Source organism: Musca autumnalis, unplaced genomic scaffold, assembly GCF_047663935.1.
Source record: "Musca autumnalis isolate F117 unplaced genomic scaffold, ASM4766393v1 scaffold_1, whole genome shotgun sequence".
NCBI lineage: Eukaryota > Metazoa > Arthropoda > Insecta > Diptera > Muscidae > Musca > Musca autumnalis.
Genome location: NW_027411644.1, coordinates 256,275,572 through 256,293,531, shown reverse-complemented (window position 1 = coordinate 256,293,531; position 17,960 = coordinate 256,275,572). Strand labels below are relative to the sequence as shown.

General features: G+C 34.7%; 1 protein-coding gene across 1 annotated transcript; it reads right to left on the bottom strand.

Annotated features, from left to right (window-relative positions):
• Positions 1–466: 466 nt before the first annotated feature.
• On the bottom strand, positions 467–8,355 carry LOC141389406 (uncharacterized). Its single transcript, XM_073960856.1, has 2 exons — positions 6,991–8,355; positions 467–4,208 (listed from the first exon to the last, which is right to left on the bottom strand). The coding sequence occupies exon 1, from the start codon at positions 8,219–8,221 to the stop codon at positions 6,995–6,997; it is 1,227 nt and encodes a 408-aa protein (XP_073816957.1). The 5' UTR covers positions 8,222–8,355; the 3' UTR covers positions 467–4,208; positions 6,991–6,994.
• Between the last annotated feature and the right edge of the window lie 9,605 nt (positions 8,356–17,960).

The following is a 17,960-nucleotide window of genomic DNA, read 5'->3' as shown; positions in this document are numbered from 1 at the left end:
TTTTTATTTTGCTCTGTTGTTTTCTTTTTTTTCCTTTATTGTCAAATACATGTCAAATCAGCAGTTTGACAGATTTTTCACTTTTTACACCATGAAATTTGTCGAGTAGAAAGTAGTAAAAGAGAAACCCATTTTAGCATGCTCTCTCTTAAATTTTGCTTAAAGTTTTACTACTTTTGGGGTTAAGGAACGCTTTCCGAGTAAATAATGGTAAAACTGGTAAAACTTTGTACAGTTAAAATAAATATATTGAAATGCACCGAAACCATTTAAGGTGGTATACATGTAAAAATAATGAATTAAAAAATATGTAATAATAACACAACAATTGTCAACTATAACAAAGCTTTGTATTTAATGTAGGTGGTTATTAAATGTTGCAATTATTGCAAATTTAGATAAAAGAAAATTGCATATTTTGAAGTTACAATACTTTTTTTTGTAATTTCAAATAACACAACAAAAGTTCATATAAGTGTATGTGTATTTAAATATGTGAATTTTCAATTACAGTTATTACCAATATTTATTGCTAACTTACAGTTCAAACTTAGCAGGTCATTAAAACGAAATAATACAAGATATTGGAAAGATATGATTTAAAAGAATTGCTCTTAATATTTTTGCACTCTAAGTTAGCGATATTATACATATGTATGATTGTAACCAAACGTAACCAAAAAATAGTCTATATTAAAAACAATAAAAATAACTATGAATATAAAAAAGAATAGAATAAATTCAATTCAATTATTTTCTTACTAAATGTGTTATGAAAAAATGAAACCAAAAATAAAGTGACAAATAAAAATAATTATAACTTTGTTTTACTTGCCTAGATGCATAACAAACAATAACTTATGGAATGTTTTTGGGACTATTCGACGAAACCACAATCGATCTATGTTCTTCTTCTACCACACTCAAGTTATTGGAGACAATTTTGTTTTGATTGAACTCAAAACTGAAGCAAATATTTTCCAAAAAACAGGAAATTGGAAGTAATTCTAAGAATTGAAATTGAAATTGGTATTCACAAATCGTCTTAGAAAACTACAAAAGTACAAAATTGAGGAAATGTTCCCTCATTGGAATATATCCAAATATTTAAATCAGCTGGTCTTCTGCTGGTTGAAAATGACATCTTTAAAGATACAAATATTTGCTTAAAATATGAAATTTGTTATTCTTATTGATTATAAACTATAGGTATACATTTTATTGAAAAACAGTTAAATATTACAGTTGTATGATATTTTTTATTTATTAGATACATGCAAAATTGGATCCAATTCTATATTCAAGCAATAAAAGCTCGAAATCGCAAGCCTAAATCATTTTCGAATCCGATAACAACATTGGCATCTATTGGAAATTTATATCAACAAGTTTTAGAACAACATAATTATAAAGATAATACTTTTTATGAAATTTATTTCAAATAAATAATATAGAATTGCATTTAGTACACAACGATTGTAGGTAAAATCAGGACAATATAATACTATGTTACAATACATTTCTTTAAATTTTAATGTTAACAACTTTTCGCATATTTTATGTCTGTTTGGCCTGTATTGATTATTAAAATAGTTCTGCAATGATTTATAAATGTATATTTTAATAAATTATGTTGCGAAGCCTAGTATATAATTCTACACCATTTCCGCATGTAATTCGAAGAATTTCACCTGCAATTAGATTACTTTATTTGAATTAAAAAACTCAAATGTTTACACTTATTTTTTCACTTATATTTCAGTAATAACAAAACATAAACATTCTAATTTCAATAATAAAAATTAAATATTAAATGTAATGAAATATTCAAATGAAAAATTTCGAATTACAAAAAAAAAAAAAATCAAATTTTATTGGCTTGTTTCCTATGACAATTCGAATTCAAATTCATTCGTCGCAATTTGTAATTAAAAATGTTTTATATAAATTACAAATATAATAAATTCAATTCTCAAATTGAATATTTCAAATTACACTTGAAAAAATTCGAATTATAAATGAAGAAGTAAAAAAGTATCAGTCGGCTTTGCCAACAGAGATATACCCTCAGCCTGTGTGGATTGATATACTTTTTTTCCCAAAAACAAACTTATGTATTTAGGGGGGTTTTCAAAATATGGATAGGATTAAAGCTCAACAATTTGCGGGGATAACGATAGATAGGACTTTTTTATTCCACTAGCCTACGAAAAACATAATATCGCTGTAAACATGGCCACTAGGAAACCCTTCGGTAAATATTTCCAAAGGATCCTCGAGCAGACCCTTAACCACACAAAAATGTTGAATATTTGTGTTGGTGGTACCACAAGGATTGGAGAGATAAAGCCAAAATTTGAACATAAACTAAGTTTCGACAATATTTCAAAAGTTTGGACCAAATCGGTTGCTGCGTCTATGAGAAATCGCGAGGTACCGAAAGGATTGGACCTATAAGGACCTATAATTTCATCTAATATTCGAAGAAATATTATAATGTCCAAAGTGTGGACGAACGCAGTATTCGGTTCGAGCTCTCCAGCCACTACATATGGCGCCATAGGGGTTTGTTACAACTTTCGGGCTGTTTTCTCAAGAATTATGGACTTGCCCCTGAAAATACTTTTACTTTCGTAATTGAGGCAGCGAATGCAAGTTGCTTCAACAAAAATCAAAGTGATTTGAGAGCAGGTCTTAAAGTGAATTTATCCAAAATTTTGTGTGGGAGGTACCCGAAGGAGTGGACAAATATAGTCCATATTCGATGTGTAAAGTATGGACCAAATCGGTCACTCCCATCAAGAGTTATCGTGTGCACAATTTTTCCGAACATTTTTGAGCTTTTGTGGGGGAGGTACCTGAAGGAGTGGACCGATATAGCCCATCTTCGAACTTAAACTAAGTTTGGACAAAATATTACGAAAGCCTAATTTTGGACCGAATCGGTTGATCCGTTCGAGGATTATCGTGCGCTCCAGCCAGACAGACAGACGGACATCAACTCAAAATTGTCTGAAACACATTTCGTCCAAACACACTTGGCGTCTAAAACCATTATTTCGTTGAGGCACATTTTGCCCGTAAGAAATTTGCCTCGTTAGCAGAAATGCTGAGCGTATAAAAATATTAAAATTTAATGGCCTGTTTCACTAAGACGATTCGAATACAAATTTGAATTGGAATCGTCTGAAGAGAAACAAGCCATAAATGAATGTGAATCATTCGAATCATAATTTAAATTTCATACATAATTATGTCATTTGTAATTCGAATTATATTCATTTAAAATGTGAATTTGTTATTAATAGTTCGAAATTTTTCAATTATAATTTGAAATATTCTATTCGAAAATTCGATTTTTATATTTGTAATTTAAGTCAACATTTTGAATTACAAATTGAGAAATTCGATTATAAATTGTAGTATCAAATGGAATTTTTCGAATTCAAATACTGTAATTCAAATTACTAATGGAAAAAATACAAAAATCAAACTAACGTAATTTGAATTTTAAATTAGAAAATGCATGATCCAAACTACTAAAATGTAAATTTCAAATAGAACAATTCAAAAATCTAATCAACAAAATTTGAATTACAAATGGAAAAAATCAATTTATCCATGAAATAATTCAAATTATTAAGGAAATTCTATCAAATTACGAATGAATTATTCGAAAATCAATTGAAAATCCTAAATTACAAGTGCAATGTTACCAATTCCAACTGTAATTATTCCAATGATATACGGAAATGGTGTAGTAAACTGGTGGTGTAAAATAAGTCTAATGGCCTGTTTCTCTAAGACGATACGAATTCATTCGAATTACTACCAAACTCCTGTTGTAGTAGAAAATTTCCATTTGATTAAAAACATAAATGAATCAAATATTTTTCAAAAATATACGTTTGGTAGTAGTTCGAACGAAACGAAGTGAAACAGGACATTAATTAAATTTTTCAAATAAATATAAAGAGAAAATAGTAAAAGCTTCACAGACATTTTAACAAAATAAATAATTGTATAAAATTGCTTAACTATTCGCTTAACTATTGCCTGATAAGAAGTTTTACAAAAAATCAACACTAAATTTAAATTAAAATGTAAGACTAAATCTTATAGTAATTGGGATTCCAGCTCTCCAAAGTGAAAATAGTAAATCGTTCATTGAGTTTGAGATTTCCAAATCGCTGGAGGCATCATCTTGTCTGGAAATTGGAAATGAATTGTATAAAAAAGTTGACAGTATAGAGTAAAAAACAAATTGTATTAAATTTATGAAATATAGGTAAGGCAAAGGAATGAACGTGCGAACTTTACGTAATGCATACAATGTTTAGATTCAATTAAAACACCGGATGTGTGCAGTAAAAAATGTAAAAAAACACCCCCAATTTACTGATCAAAAGCATAATCCATACACTTATAACGTTATAGCAGAGAGCAGAATAGTCTTCCAAGTGCCTCGGTTGTTTGGTCTTTTACGACTCACACCGAATTTTGTTTTTGAACTGTTTACTCAGTCCAAGGTAGAACATATTAGCCAGCATAATTCTTCTTTTTACCTTAGAATTGATATTTTTTGTGATGGCGTAAAAATTCTGTGAATTTTCCAACCTTAACTCTGTCTCCGAGTAAACTATATTTTTCTCCCGGGATAAGTAGATAAGACAGTGCTTGGCACAACTTCAACCTTATTGGTCTGTCGAAAACAGGTTTATTACCTACAAGACAAGTAATAAAGGGCACTTCGGCATTGCCGGTCAGTCAATGAAAATTAACAAATAAAAAAGTATCAGTCGGCTTTGCCGACAGAGATATACCCTCAGCCTATGTGAATTGAAATATTAATCTACGGACAGATCGAATATATTTCGGGTCTTTTCAGAATTTTGTGGCCATTTTGTACCTTTGAACTTGCCGACGATAATTTGGATTAAGATTAAAGTTTTTCGGAGGGGCTATTTAAAGGAATATACGACATAGGAAGTGGATCTGATGTTGAGAGTCATATCTTTTTGATATATATTGGGCACACTAGCCATTTCAGTGGGTCATCTTATAACTTTTGGACCAGTATGCCAGGAAGCATGGACTTGCCCACGGAAAACATAATATGACTGTAAACAGCAGGATCACAATGAACAGCATCGGTATTCATTTCCAAAGCATCTTCGAAGAGACCCTAAACTGCATATCGACACGAATGTTGAATTTTGTGGGGGAGGTAGCCTAAGGGGAAGAAGTTCTCGTGCTCTCCAGCGACTACATATAGGGATTTTTACACCTTTCGGGCTGTTTCCTCCAGAAGTACGGGCTTGCCCCTGAAAAAACATTTATCGTCGTAATTGACGTAGCGAATGCAAGTTGCTTCAAAAGAAATCAAAGTGTCTTGAGAGCAGGTCTTAAAGTAAACCTATCCGAAATTTTGTGTGGGAGGTACCCGAGGGAGTGGACAAATATAGTCCATATTTAAACCTGATCTATATCTGATAGATGTATTAAGATGTGTAAAGTATGGCCCAAATCGTTCACTCAATTCAAGAGTTATCATGCGCACAATTTTTCCGAATATTTTTGAACTTTTGTATGGGAGGTACCTGAAGGAATGGACCGATTTGTATTATCTTCGAACGTAAGCTATGTTTGGACAAAATATTACGAAAGCCAAATTTTGGATTGAATCGGCAGATCCGTGCGAGAGTTATTTGCGCTCAAACCATTACATACGGTGTCATAGGGGTTTTTGCGGGGTTTCAGGCTATTTTCTCAGGAAGTAAGGACTTCCTCCAGATGAAACTGGCACCGTCGTATAGGGAACGGTGAATACAAGTTGCTACAACAACGATTCTAGACCAGGCCCCAAACCGAACTTTTCCGAAATATTGTGAGGGAGGTACCCGAAGGAGTGGACCAATCGAGTCCATATTGGAACCTTACCTAACCCTCTTAGAAATTTTACGATATACAAGGTATGGACCAAATCGGTTATTCCCTTCAAGAGTTATCGTGCGCAGAAATTTTCCGAACATTTTTTGTGGGGGAGGTACCTGAAGGAGTGGACCGATATCGCCCATCTTCGAACTTCGAACTAAGTTTGGACAAAATATTACGAAAATAAGGCATATCTTTCACTTACCGACAGTATGCATTAAATTATGAAAAATTTACCACAGTTAGTGCTTTTCGTCCTGATTCAACGACGTATAACACTTTCTGGGGAAATGTATACTTTCCGAGATATGGGCCTCTGAAGTTCCGAAAATTCCCTTGTTTAATGGGCGGCTACTTAGACAAAAATTATAAATTAAAATAAAATTGTGTTCCCGATCCCGAGATTTGCACTCTATAGGAGAAAGTCTTAAAATCCCGGCCGAAGGCCGGCTATTTCGAGAAACTCACTATTTTTTTAAATTTTCGAACTGTCGGTAAAGAAAATTCGTCCCGAAAACAATATAACATTGGAATCAGTACAAAAAGTACTACCCATGGTACTACCTGTGGTAAAGTTTTCAAATTTTTCTGAGAAGGGTAGCTAACAGAAAGATAGGAACAAATTTCCTTTACCGACAGTTCGATTTTTTTTTTCAAAATCGTAAGTTTCTTTTAATATCCGGCCTTCGGCCGTGATTTTGAGACTTTCTCCAGGTGCAAATCTCGGGAACAGGAACACAGTTTTCTTTTAATTTATAATTTTTCTCTATGTTGCCGACCGTTAAACAAGGGAATTTTTGGAACTTCAGAGGTCCATATCTCGGGAAGTATACATTTCCCCAGAAAGTGTTCTACCTCGTTGGAAATCGCTATCTACGGTAAATATTTCATAATTTTCTGAGTACTTTCGGTAAAGGAAAGATAAGTCGAAAATAAGCCAAGTAAAGAAACGAATTTCGCAGTTTCGAATCTCTTCTGTCGTTACTGTAAGGATTCCAATGATTACAATATACATATGCAATTTTAAATAACAAGTATATGAATGTACGTACGTACCTTCTTATCCACCGGATGTGTCTGCAATATATATGTCCATAACTCTATAGTCGGGATGTGTGAATTGTTGTTTACTTCTTTTGATAATCGGTTGTACATTTGGCAACCGTGTACCATCAAATGCATGTAAACTTAGCATTTGTTCGTCGTCCTCAACAGATTCATCATCATCATCGGTTACATGAAGTACGCGTTTCTTACGATTTGTGGTTGTTGGTGTTACAATAATCGAAGCACTCGTATTAGGTTCTTCTGAATTATCAGTGGGTGTAGTTCCATATAATGGTTCAATATTTGTTGCAGCACGACTTGTGGTGGGTTCCTGTGATAAACGTACGTTTGATTGAGAAGATGGTAGGTGGGCACTAGTGGTAGGAGTTTTTCCATGCAGTGGTTCAACATTATTAGCTTTTGATGCAGTTTTTGATGTTGGTTGAAAATATTTTGTTATTCCTTTTGTTTTTTCCTGTATTTGTTTTCTTGAAGCATCCTCAGCAGCTGCCTTGCTGGTAGTTGGTTCTTGTGACCTTCGAATGTTATTTGTCGAGTTATTACTATTTGTGTCTTGTCCCATATTCCTTCTGGCTATTACAGCCGGATTTGTAGTATTGTTGTCCATAGTATTATTGGCATCTCGTCCCATAAGCCTTCTAGCTGCCGTTGGAGCAACGGCAACTGGGGTTTCTTCAGTGTATATTGTAGGAGTAAACACATTTCGCTCCGTTGTATTCAGTTCTGCCAAAACATTTGGTGAGTGTGCCGCCGCTGTTGTAATTTCCTTTGAAACTCTCTTTGGCGATTCAAAAGATACAAGTTTTGATCGAATGTATGGTGTTGATTCCACATCTAATCTGTTGACGACTCTGGAACCATTTGTTAGGGATGTACTACTTCTTTGCAATGATTGATGGGCTGGAGTTTTAGCTACCATTTCGTCAATTGTATCATTCGTTATATTTGATTGTATCGAAAGGGAACGAGACCTGCGTAATGTTTCTAAGGATGAGACTGAACTTAATTCTTCCCGAATTGATTCCATTCTCCTCTTTTTCTTAAGTCTTTTAATGGCCAATTCATACGAGTACTCCATCGCGGCTTTACATGTTCGACAGATTTGTGAACGCGGACGAAAGTCGATGAAATTTTTTCTGATAAACTTAATATGATGTGGATTTTCCACAAAGCAACCGTCGACCAGTAAATGGTCAGCAACAGCACAGTACATCGGCATGGTTTAATCAATTATTTTTTTACTATTTCTGTGTATAAATTGATATTAAACAAATTGAAATTATTTAGCTTGCTTGTTGTTGATATCCGCCCGCCAATTGTCACTATTCACTACTCACGGAGAAATGATAGCACAATCACTCAAATTAAACTTTTGTGGCATGACAACCTAATAATAATGCGTATCCATGGTGGAATTATAAGGTGTAACACCTAAAACAGCTGATCTTCATACCAGTTGTCAAAATGCGTTATTGTGAATAAAATCACATACAAAATGTAAACAAGTAATTCATAGTAATGCATTATTGTGAGCAAATCTGAAGTTTGACATGATTTGTTGTATCAACTTCTTATTCCACCATGTGCGTATATAGTCCCGGTCCACACTAGAGTAAATTTCATTAAAAAATTTCATGAAATTATGTGTTCTTAGGCCGAATTCCCCATTACAGCAATTTCATGATTTTACTCTACTATGGAACTCAATCTAGAGACTCATAATTTCATGTTAAAATTTCAGTGAAATTATTCTAGTGTGGCCCGGGACATACTTACTGATGTATGAAACTTGAGCATCGTTCCAGAAGTAAACAGTTTTTACGCATTTAACTCATTTCGCACATTTTTACCCAAAATACGTTCCCGTACACTCCAAAAGTTTCAAAATGTTCTTCACTTCTCTTTGACAGGGATTTAGCTTGCTTTCACTACTACAAAAAATAATTAATAATTAGACGAAACATCGTTTCTGATTGGTATGCCCCGGTCCACACTAGCGTGAATTTCATTAAAAAATTGCATGAGATTAGGCGTTTCTAGATCGAATTTCCCACTACAGCAATTTCGTGATTTTACTCTAGTATTGAACTTTCATATTTCATGCAATTTTTTAATGAAATTCACGCTAGTGTAGACCTAGACTATGATAGTCCCGGTCCACACCACACTGAAATTTTGACATGAAAGTAAAACAAAATGTAAAATAAAGCGAACTGTTTAGCTCTGTTCCTTTACGTGCAAGAATCCTCAAGTTTTACCACTTTTTACTCGAAAAGCTTTCCTTTACTTCTGACACCATACAATTCATATGAGAGCAGTTCACAACTTTTGCTACTTTTGCCGGTTTTACCATTTTTAAAAGTAAAGGAACAGACCATTTGTTTCATATGAATATTGCAACAAACAAAATTGACGAATTGAACGAGATTGCCCAACTCTAGAAATTATGTGTTTTCCCAAAAAATGCAAAACAATATGTCAACATTTCGGTGTGGACCGGGACATTTGGAAATGTACCTAGGTATGGTATCACAATTTTATTTTCCGGTACTTCATCGTCTTCCTAATTCGCAATTTTATTTTAATATTAACAGATGTTCTTATACGTTTTTGTTTTTTCTTCCTTTGATTTTTCCGTTGACAAGTGTTCACCGTACTCGTATTTACTGGATCAACAGACTGACATTTTGACAATTTTTCGAGCTTCCTATTTATCTGCCGGTTTTCAGATACACGAAAATCCAATCTTTCACTTTCAAGAGATTCGAATAAAGAATCCGTATTTATCCATTTCTTTCTCTCACACAACTTTTTCTTTTCGTTATATAAGAAATCAATCGCCACTTTACAATTTTCACATATTTTCGTTTTAGAATTAAAATTATGGAATGTTTTTTTAATAAAATTTATCTTTGCTTGATCGTAAATAAAATTTGTTTCCACCACTGAGTGGTTGCCTATTTCACAATATGTTGACATTTTAAAATTCAAATTATGACAATCAGAGATAAACAGGACATTGTGAAATGTGTAATGACGTTGCCAACAAGTTTTGGAGCACTGAAGACCTTAACGACGTTGCGAATACAACATCGGCGGCAAGAAATCCGATTTCTAATCCTTATGCCCGTAATTTCTACGCGTAGTTATCTATGAGTTCATAGGTATCCCCCTTGTAAGCACAATTTCATAATTTCAATCCATAGGTAACGTTATCGGGTCGAAAACGGCCGTGTTACTTACACCAAGGATTTTGCCTGGTTGATCCTTGCCAATGTGTTAAAAATTGTAAAACACTTATATGTGGCAATATTTTTACGAAATCACGAATGAAAATCGCCAATGTTACCACATGTTTTCAAAATTTACACGCCTCGGTAAATGGCACGTAGAAATTACCAAACGCGTAGGTAAAGATAACTAATAGGTAGCTACCTACCTAGGGCTAGAAATTACGGGCATTAATGCAAGTACGGACGGCACAATAAAAGCTTTGTTCTTTTTTTTTTTTTTGAAATTTTGCCTTTTAGGGCGAAGGTCATTTTTAATGATTTTTTTTATTAATTTTCTCGTTTAGAGTTAAGCTTGATGATCGGAAATTATTTGCAAGTGAAAAAGGAAAGCCAAGGACTCGAACCCACATAGTCACCAAATTACGTTACCTGGGGCTGGATTCCTGTTCTATGAAAATTTGAAATAAAAATATTTCCTTTATATTTTTTTTTCATTTGACAGTTTTTCCCTTTATAAAAGTTTTCATTTCACATTTTCATAGAAACAGAATTGAGCCCCTGGTTTCACTGGTAATAAAGCAGATCTTCGGAAATTATAAAGGAACGCCAGAGCCTTCTAAAGGAGAACGCAGGCGGATTTGCAAAGAGGCTCTGGCATTCCTTTATAATTTGACATTTTGGGAAGCAAGCAAAGCAACCGACGTTTGACTCTGTTCTGGCGTTATGCCCGTAATTTCTACGCGTAGTTATCTATGAGTTCATAGATATCCCCCGTGTAAGCAAAATTTCATAATTTCAATCCATAGGTAACTTTACCGCGTCAAAAACGGTCGTGTTACTTACACCAAGGATTTTGCCTGGTTGATCGTTGCCAATGTGTTAAAAATTGTAAAACACTTATAAAGGGTGTTTTTTTAAGCTAGATAGAACTTTAAATTGTAAAAAGTAACACAAAAAATTAAATTTTGATGAAACTTTTTTTTAATTTGTTTCAGTATACTCTGACAAATCATCATGAATAGACTCACGCTTGAACAACGCTACGAAATTATACAAATTTACTTTGAAAATCAGTCGTCGATTCGCGCAACTTATAGACGACTTCGTCATTTGTATGGCGTTCAGCGATGAGGCGCATTTTTGGCTTAACGGAGTGAGACCAATCCACAAGAGACCCTACAGACTCCATTACATCCAGAAAAATGCACCGTATGGTGCGGTTTTCACGCTGTTGGCATCATCGGACCTTATTTCTTCAAAAATGAGGCCGGAGCTCGCTTTACAGTCAATGGAGATCGTTACCGCACCACGATCAATGATTTTTTGTTTGAAAATATGGATGACATTGATCCGGAGGAGATGTGGTTTCAACAGGAATGCGCTACGTGCCATACGGCGAACGCAACCATCGACTTATTGAAATCAAAATTTGGCGATAAGTTGATTTCGAGAAGTGGACCTGTCAATTGGCCTCCAAGGTCGTGCGATTTGACACCTCTCGATTATTTCCTGTGGGGCTACGTGAAGTCACTGGTTTATGCTGATAAACCAGCAACAATTGATACCTTGGAGGCCAGCACTGTTCGTGTTATTCGTGACATACGGCCAGCAGTGCTCGAAAAAGTGGCCAAAAATTGGACGTCCAGAATGCACTTCGTCAAGAACAGCCGCGGTGCCCATATGCCCGAAATCATTTTCAAATGTTAATGTCACGTATTGATCTTTTGAATAAAACAAAATTTGATTACAATTTAATTTTTTGTGTTATTTTTTACAATTTCAAGTTCTATCGGGCTAAAAAAAACACCCTTTATGTGGCAATGTTTTTACGAAATTATGAATGAAAATCACCAATGTTACCACATGTTTTCAATATTTACACGCCTCAATAAATGGCACGTACCAAACTCGGAGATAAAGATAACTAATAGGTAGCTATCTACCCGGTTACCTAGGGCTAGAAATTACGGGCATTAATGTAACCGTACCATAAACTTCTTTATATGGACTAGCAAAGTGCCCGCTACTTCGTATGCGGAAAGGATATATATAAAAAATTAACAATATCTTATATTGAAATTGAGAACAATGAAAATTTTTTTACTAATATCAACTTTAATAATTATTTTACCACTTCAGTTTGATTTTCAAAAAATCAGCCGTATCTTACCCCTATACATCAACAGCGAGACACTTTTTTTTTTGTGCATTCTAATTAAGGGATTTCTGTCCTAAGTAGGGCATTCCACCAAAAAAAGGCCAATACCAAATTTAGTACTCTTCGTACACATAAGTACGATTTTCCCAAACTGCCTCCATATCTCAAGCCTACTCCCTAACAGTAATCATTATGTCGAATTTCAGGATCCCAGATCCATCCGTTCAACCAAATCCACATTGTACAAATTTAGTACCATTTAGTATTTTTCGTACACATATGTATGTAAACGAATTTCCAAAACTACTTCCATATCTCAACCCTTCACTTCAATAGTTTTCTTAATTCCAAATTTCAGGATTCCAGCAATATCTGTTCACCCAAATTTAGTGTCATTTATTAATTTTCGTACCCATAAGTACGATTTTCCAAAACTGAGTCCTACACTTCGACAGTAATTTTAATTCCAAATTTCAGGATTACAACGCGATCCGTTCACCCAAATACAAATTGTACCAAATTTAGTACCATTTAGTACTTTTCATAAACGTAAGTAGGAATTTCCAAACCCACACTCCAACAGTAATCTTATGCCCGTAATTTCTAGCCCTAGGTAACCGGGTAGGTAGCTACCTATTAGTTATCTTTACCTACGCGTTTGGTAATTTCTACGTGCCATTTACCGAGGCGTGTAAATTTTGAAAACATGTGGTAACATTGGTGATTTTCATTCATGATTTCGAAAAACATTGCCACATATAAGTGTTTTACAATGTTTAACTCATTGGCAACGATCAACCAGGCAAAATCCTTGGTGTAAGTAACACGGTCGTTTTCGACCCGGTAACGTTACCTGTGGATTGAAATTATGAAATTTTGCTTACACGGGGGATATCTATGAACTCTTAGATAACTACGCGTAGAAATTACGGGCATTAGTTCCATATCTCAGGATTCATGCTCTATATATATACTCAAATCCAAATTTAGTACCATTTAGTACTTTTCGTACCCATAATTACGAACTTTCTAAACCTTCTCAAGTCTACAGTCCAACAGTAATCTTAATTACAAATTTCAGGATTCCCACTCTATCCCTTCTCTCAAATCCAAATTGTACCAAATTTAGAACCATTTTTTACTCTTCGTAACTGTGAGTGAATTTTCAAAACTACCCCAATCCTACACTCCAACAGTAATCTCAATTCTAAATTTCAGGATTCCAGCTCTATCCATCCACCCAAATCCAAACTGTACCAAATTTAGTACTTTTCATATACATGGGTACACATTTCCAAAATCACCTCTTTATAAAAACCCTACTTCTCAACCTTGATTCTCGTTCTAACTTTCAAGCTAATAGCTCCATCCGTTCACATAATACCAAATGTTAGCAAATTTAGTACATGTTAATACTTTTCGTACACTTACGGATTGCATTCCAGATTTTTAGCTCTACCGGTTCGCAATATACAAATGTTAGTGCTTTTCGCACCCTTCTAGGACGAATTTCCAAAAACCCAGCATTATCGACCACCTTCGCCCCAAGACTAACCACCACCCAAAATTTCAAGATTCTAACTTTCAGCCGTTTCGTCTGAGCGTTGATTATTAGTCGGTCAGGCATACAAAAAGCACCATTTTTTGTGTATTTTAGTACTTCTCGCACCTTTGTAGAACGAATTTCCAAAAACCCAGCCTTATCGAGCACCTTCGCCCCAAGACTAACCCTCACCCAAATTAATAACCGTAATTTCTACGCGTAGTTATCTATGTCCGTGTTTAGACACACGGGAAAGTAAATTCAGTTTTTAGGCAATAGGGGATAGGAAAGTGTATTGAGGAGCTCTTTCCTCTCCGCTCTCTCCCAAAAACTCAATTTACTTTCCCGAGAAATTTGTGTGTCTAAACACAGAATATGAGTTCATAGATATCCCCCGTGCATGGTACAAATACACAGGTAGCCGCATCGGCAATTGTTGGCAACATAAGATGTCAAAATTTGACATCAATTCAATGCAATTGACACATTATGTTACCATCAGCTGGCATGATAATGCTACCTGTATTATTGCTGATTACAATTTTTTTTTCAAAATTCGAACTTGAAGTACGTTCATTGTCAAACGGGATTTGACACTGAATGAATGTATACATGTACACAAATGTCATTTTCATTTACAAAAAATATTGAAACTGAAAATGTTTTGTTCAATATTTTCTTTCTTTTTGATCGTCATAATGTGTATGTATTCACCGCTGCTCCCGCGGTTGGTAGCGCTATGGACCTTAACCAAGTTACGTGAATTGGTACAAAAACTCAATGATAATTTGACTGAATGGAGGGGTAAGGCCTCGGCAAATAATGAAAAGAAATCTTTGCAAGTTAATCAATTGAATATTGCCACGGAATCGGTAGACTATACCCCGCAAAAAGTTTGCATCCGCGGATGCAGTTAAATCACTAGAACAATTGCTGCTGGAGTACATCTTTTCCTATGAATTCACTTATGAATTTTACAAGAGAGCGCGCAGCTAGGATGCACTCCATTTTGCTTCCACGGCACTCAGCTAGGGTGCACTCCATTTTCGATCCAAATCACAGCCTTTGCGGACTCCATTTTTCATAAATCCGTGTGGACTGCATCGACAGATGTATTGAAATCATAACTCTGCATTGCACTACTTCCAAACTATTTTGCTGGGTAAGCAAATGTATGCAGAATCTAAGGCATAACCAGGGGCATTGGTGTACAATTACGCAAATAGAATTGTCTCAAGCTAGTGAGCATGTTCAAATGTTATCTGCTCGAGTCATGATGATGACCACGATAACGTTTCCTGCTGTTGATAATATCGCCAAGGAGTCCATAACAGTTTGGTTTCAAGTGTCCATTTACATCAAATTCTCTATGGCCCGAATAGTTGTTAACCTGATTGTTGAGGACTGGAACAGAAATTATCGCCCAGAAAATGATAATTTATGACTCTTTTGAGTTGTTAAAATCAAATCAGTTGGATGAGAACTCCAGCACCGACAACATTGAGAAAATGTGGCCGTTCTTAATACCTTGAATTCTATGCTATTGAAGAAGATTTCTTGAATGTGGCTCAAATGGTCAGAGAGAACGGATAAAGAATATAAACCTAAGCACCAAAAAGCGTATTATATTCACTAAAATCTCATAAAAGCTAGAAAAAGGTTATATATAAGTTTTTAGTAAGGGTTTTTTTTTATCTTAATATAAATTAAACTTCATTTGGTTTTAATAAAATATTTTGAGAAAAAACAATTGGTTTATTGTTCCGTTTAATCTAAATATATTTTTAAATTAATATCATACATATGTATGTTCTCACCAAAACATCCCCGAAGGAATAATCAATCACCACTTATGGGGAAGTTTATCATGGCTGAAATACTCAGGAAATTCATGGGAACTCTACTGAAGAGATTTGCCACCGCCGAAAATTTTGGTGTTCTGCAGACCTTCTGAATGCATGGCGTACGTATTTACCACGGTGTCTCGCTTGAATTTGTATTCGTATCAACTATCCTGTGACCATATTTCATAACTCGGATTCCAAGCCATAACGTACACTGCAAGACCTTGTAGTGTTGAAGGTTTTAAGCCACTAAATTGGATCTGTTGTTTTTTCATGTTCTGCAATTTCGACCTACGAACAAAATACATGTTTTGAGTGATTTCATCTTCGAAACATGCATCCACATACACAGGCATTGGTAGGAATCGTAAAGGACTATTCTAGTATCAGATCAGATTTACAGCAACACAAATGAATTTAAAGAGTCGCACGCATGTTAAAGCTATCTTCAGATGATGTACAAATACATATATTTTTTCTCCTTTTTGAAATATTTGGATAATTAATTGTTATTTTTGGTATTTTCAAAAACAAATAACAAAGTATTATATTTTGTTTCTGTTATTAAATGTCATTCAATTTTTGTTTTGATTTTTATTTGACACGGTAACGTACAGATAAACAGAGTTGCCTCTACATACATTTTTGTGATGCGACTACCTGTAATAATTTTACCATGCGTGTAAGCAAAATTTCATAATTTCAATCCATAGGTAACGTTACCGGGTCAAAAACGGCCGTGTTACTTACACCAAAGATTTTGCCCGGTTGATCGTTGCCAGTGTTTTAAAAATTGTAAAACACTTATATGTGGCAATGTTTTTACGAAATCACGTGGTCTGTTCCTTTACTTTTGAAAATGGTAAAACTGGCAAAGTAGCAAAAGTTGTAATCTACTTCCATATGAGTTGTATGGTGTCTGAAGTAAAGGAACGCTTTTCGAGTAAAAAGTTGTAAAACTTGAAGATTCTTGCACGTAAAGGAACAGGGCTATGATGAAAATCACCAATGTTACCCCATGTTTTCAAAATTTACACGTTTCGGTAAATGGCTCGTAGATATTACCAACGCAAAATAAACTCATACAATTGCTGTAGTGGGTAATTCGATCTGTTGTTTTCATTATTTATATTGTGAACAAAATGCAAACAACCAATGTCCAAAATGCGGTAATATCAACTCCATTGAACATATGCTGCAATCGTGCAACGCATTCGCAAATCTTCAATATTCCTAAATAATAAAGGATTAGAAATTCTTAAGTCACCAACTTCTGTTAACATTAATGCTGTATATAACTTTTATCATTATATAACAAAATTATTCTCTAATTTGTAATTAGTACATATTATTATAAAAGCGCTAGCTGATGGCCTTATGGCCGCGGCACCTACGGCGCGTGGAGCGTCGCGTTACAACAACCACATGAAAAATGCATAACCAAACTTGGCATCACTTACACATTTTTCATGTGGTTGTTGTTTTCAACGCGCAACGCGTCGCACAACGGATCGTATGTGCCGAGGGCTTGAAGCCCTTTAGTGACACGTTGAGACACGCGTTGTCCCAAAACAGTTAAATTATGTTTAACTTTAATGCGTCAGCCACATTGTTGTTTTTCAAAAAACTTGGCATCACTTACACTTTTTTCATGTGGTTGTTGTACCGCGACGCTCAACGCTTCGTATGTGCCGAGGCCTTTAGTAGCCAATGCTACCTTCTTTTATTAACCCAGGTAAAGCCACTGGTCGTTTAAACGCCACAACAAATGGTTGCAAAAGTTGACGAAAACTCTGTTTTTTTTCGAATATTTTTGTGGGGTTTTTTGCATTTTATTATAGTATTGTCTATTATCTGTCATTTCACGCTTATAACGCTTCATTTGACCTACGTATTTCCACGCAATTGGGCTAAAACCCAAGCTATTCGAAGAAATCGACTTTTTTGTAATTTTCTGTCATTTCACGCTTATAACGCTTCATTTGACCTACGTATTTCCACGCAATTGGGCTAAAACCCAAGCTATTCGAAGAAAACGACTTTTTTGTAATTTTCGACTTTTGATGAAAAATTTAAATATGCGATAAAAATTTAATCATAAATGTTAGAATCATATAAAGTCAGGGATTTGTTAGGAATATAGTAAGAGTATTTTCTCAATCAAAAACCAAGGGATTGGC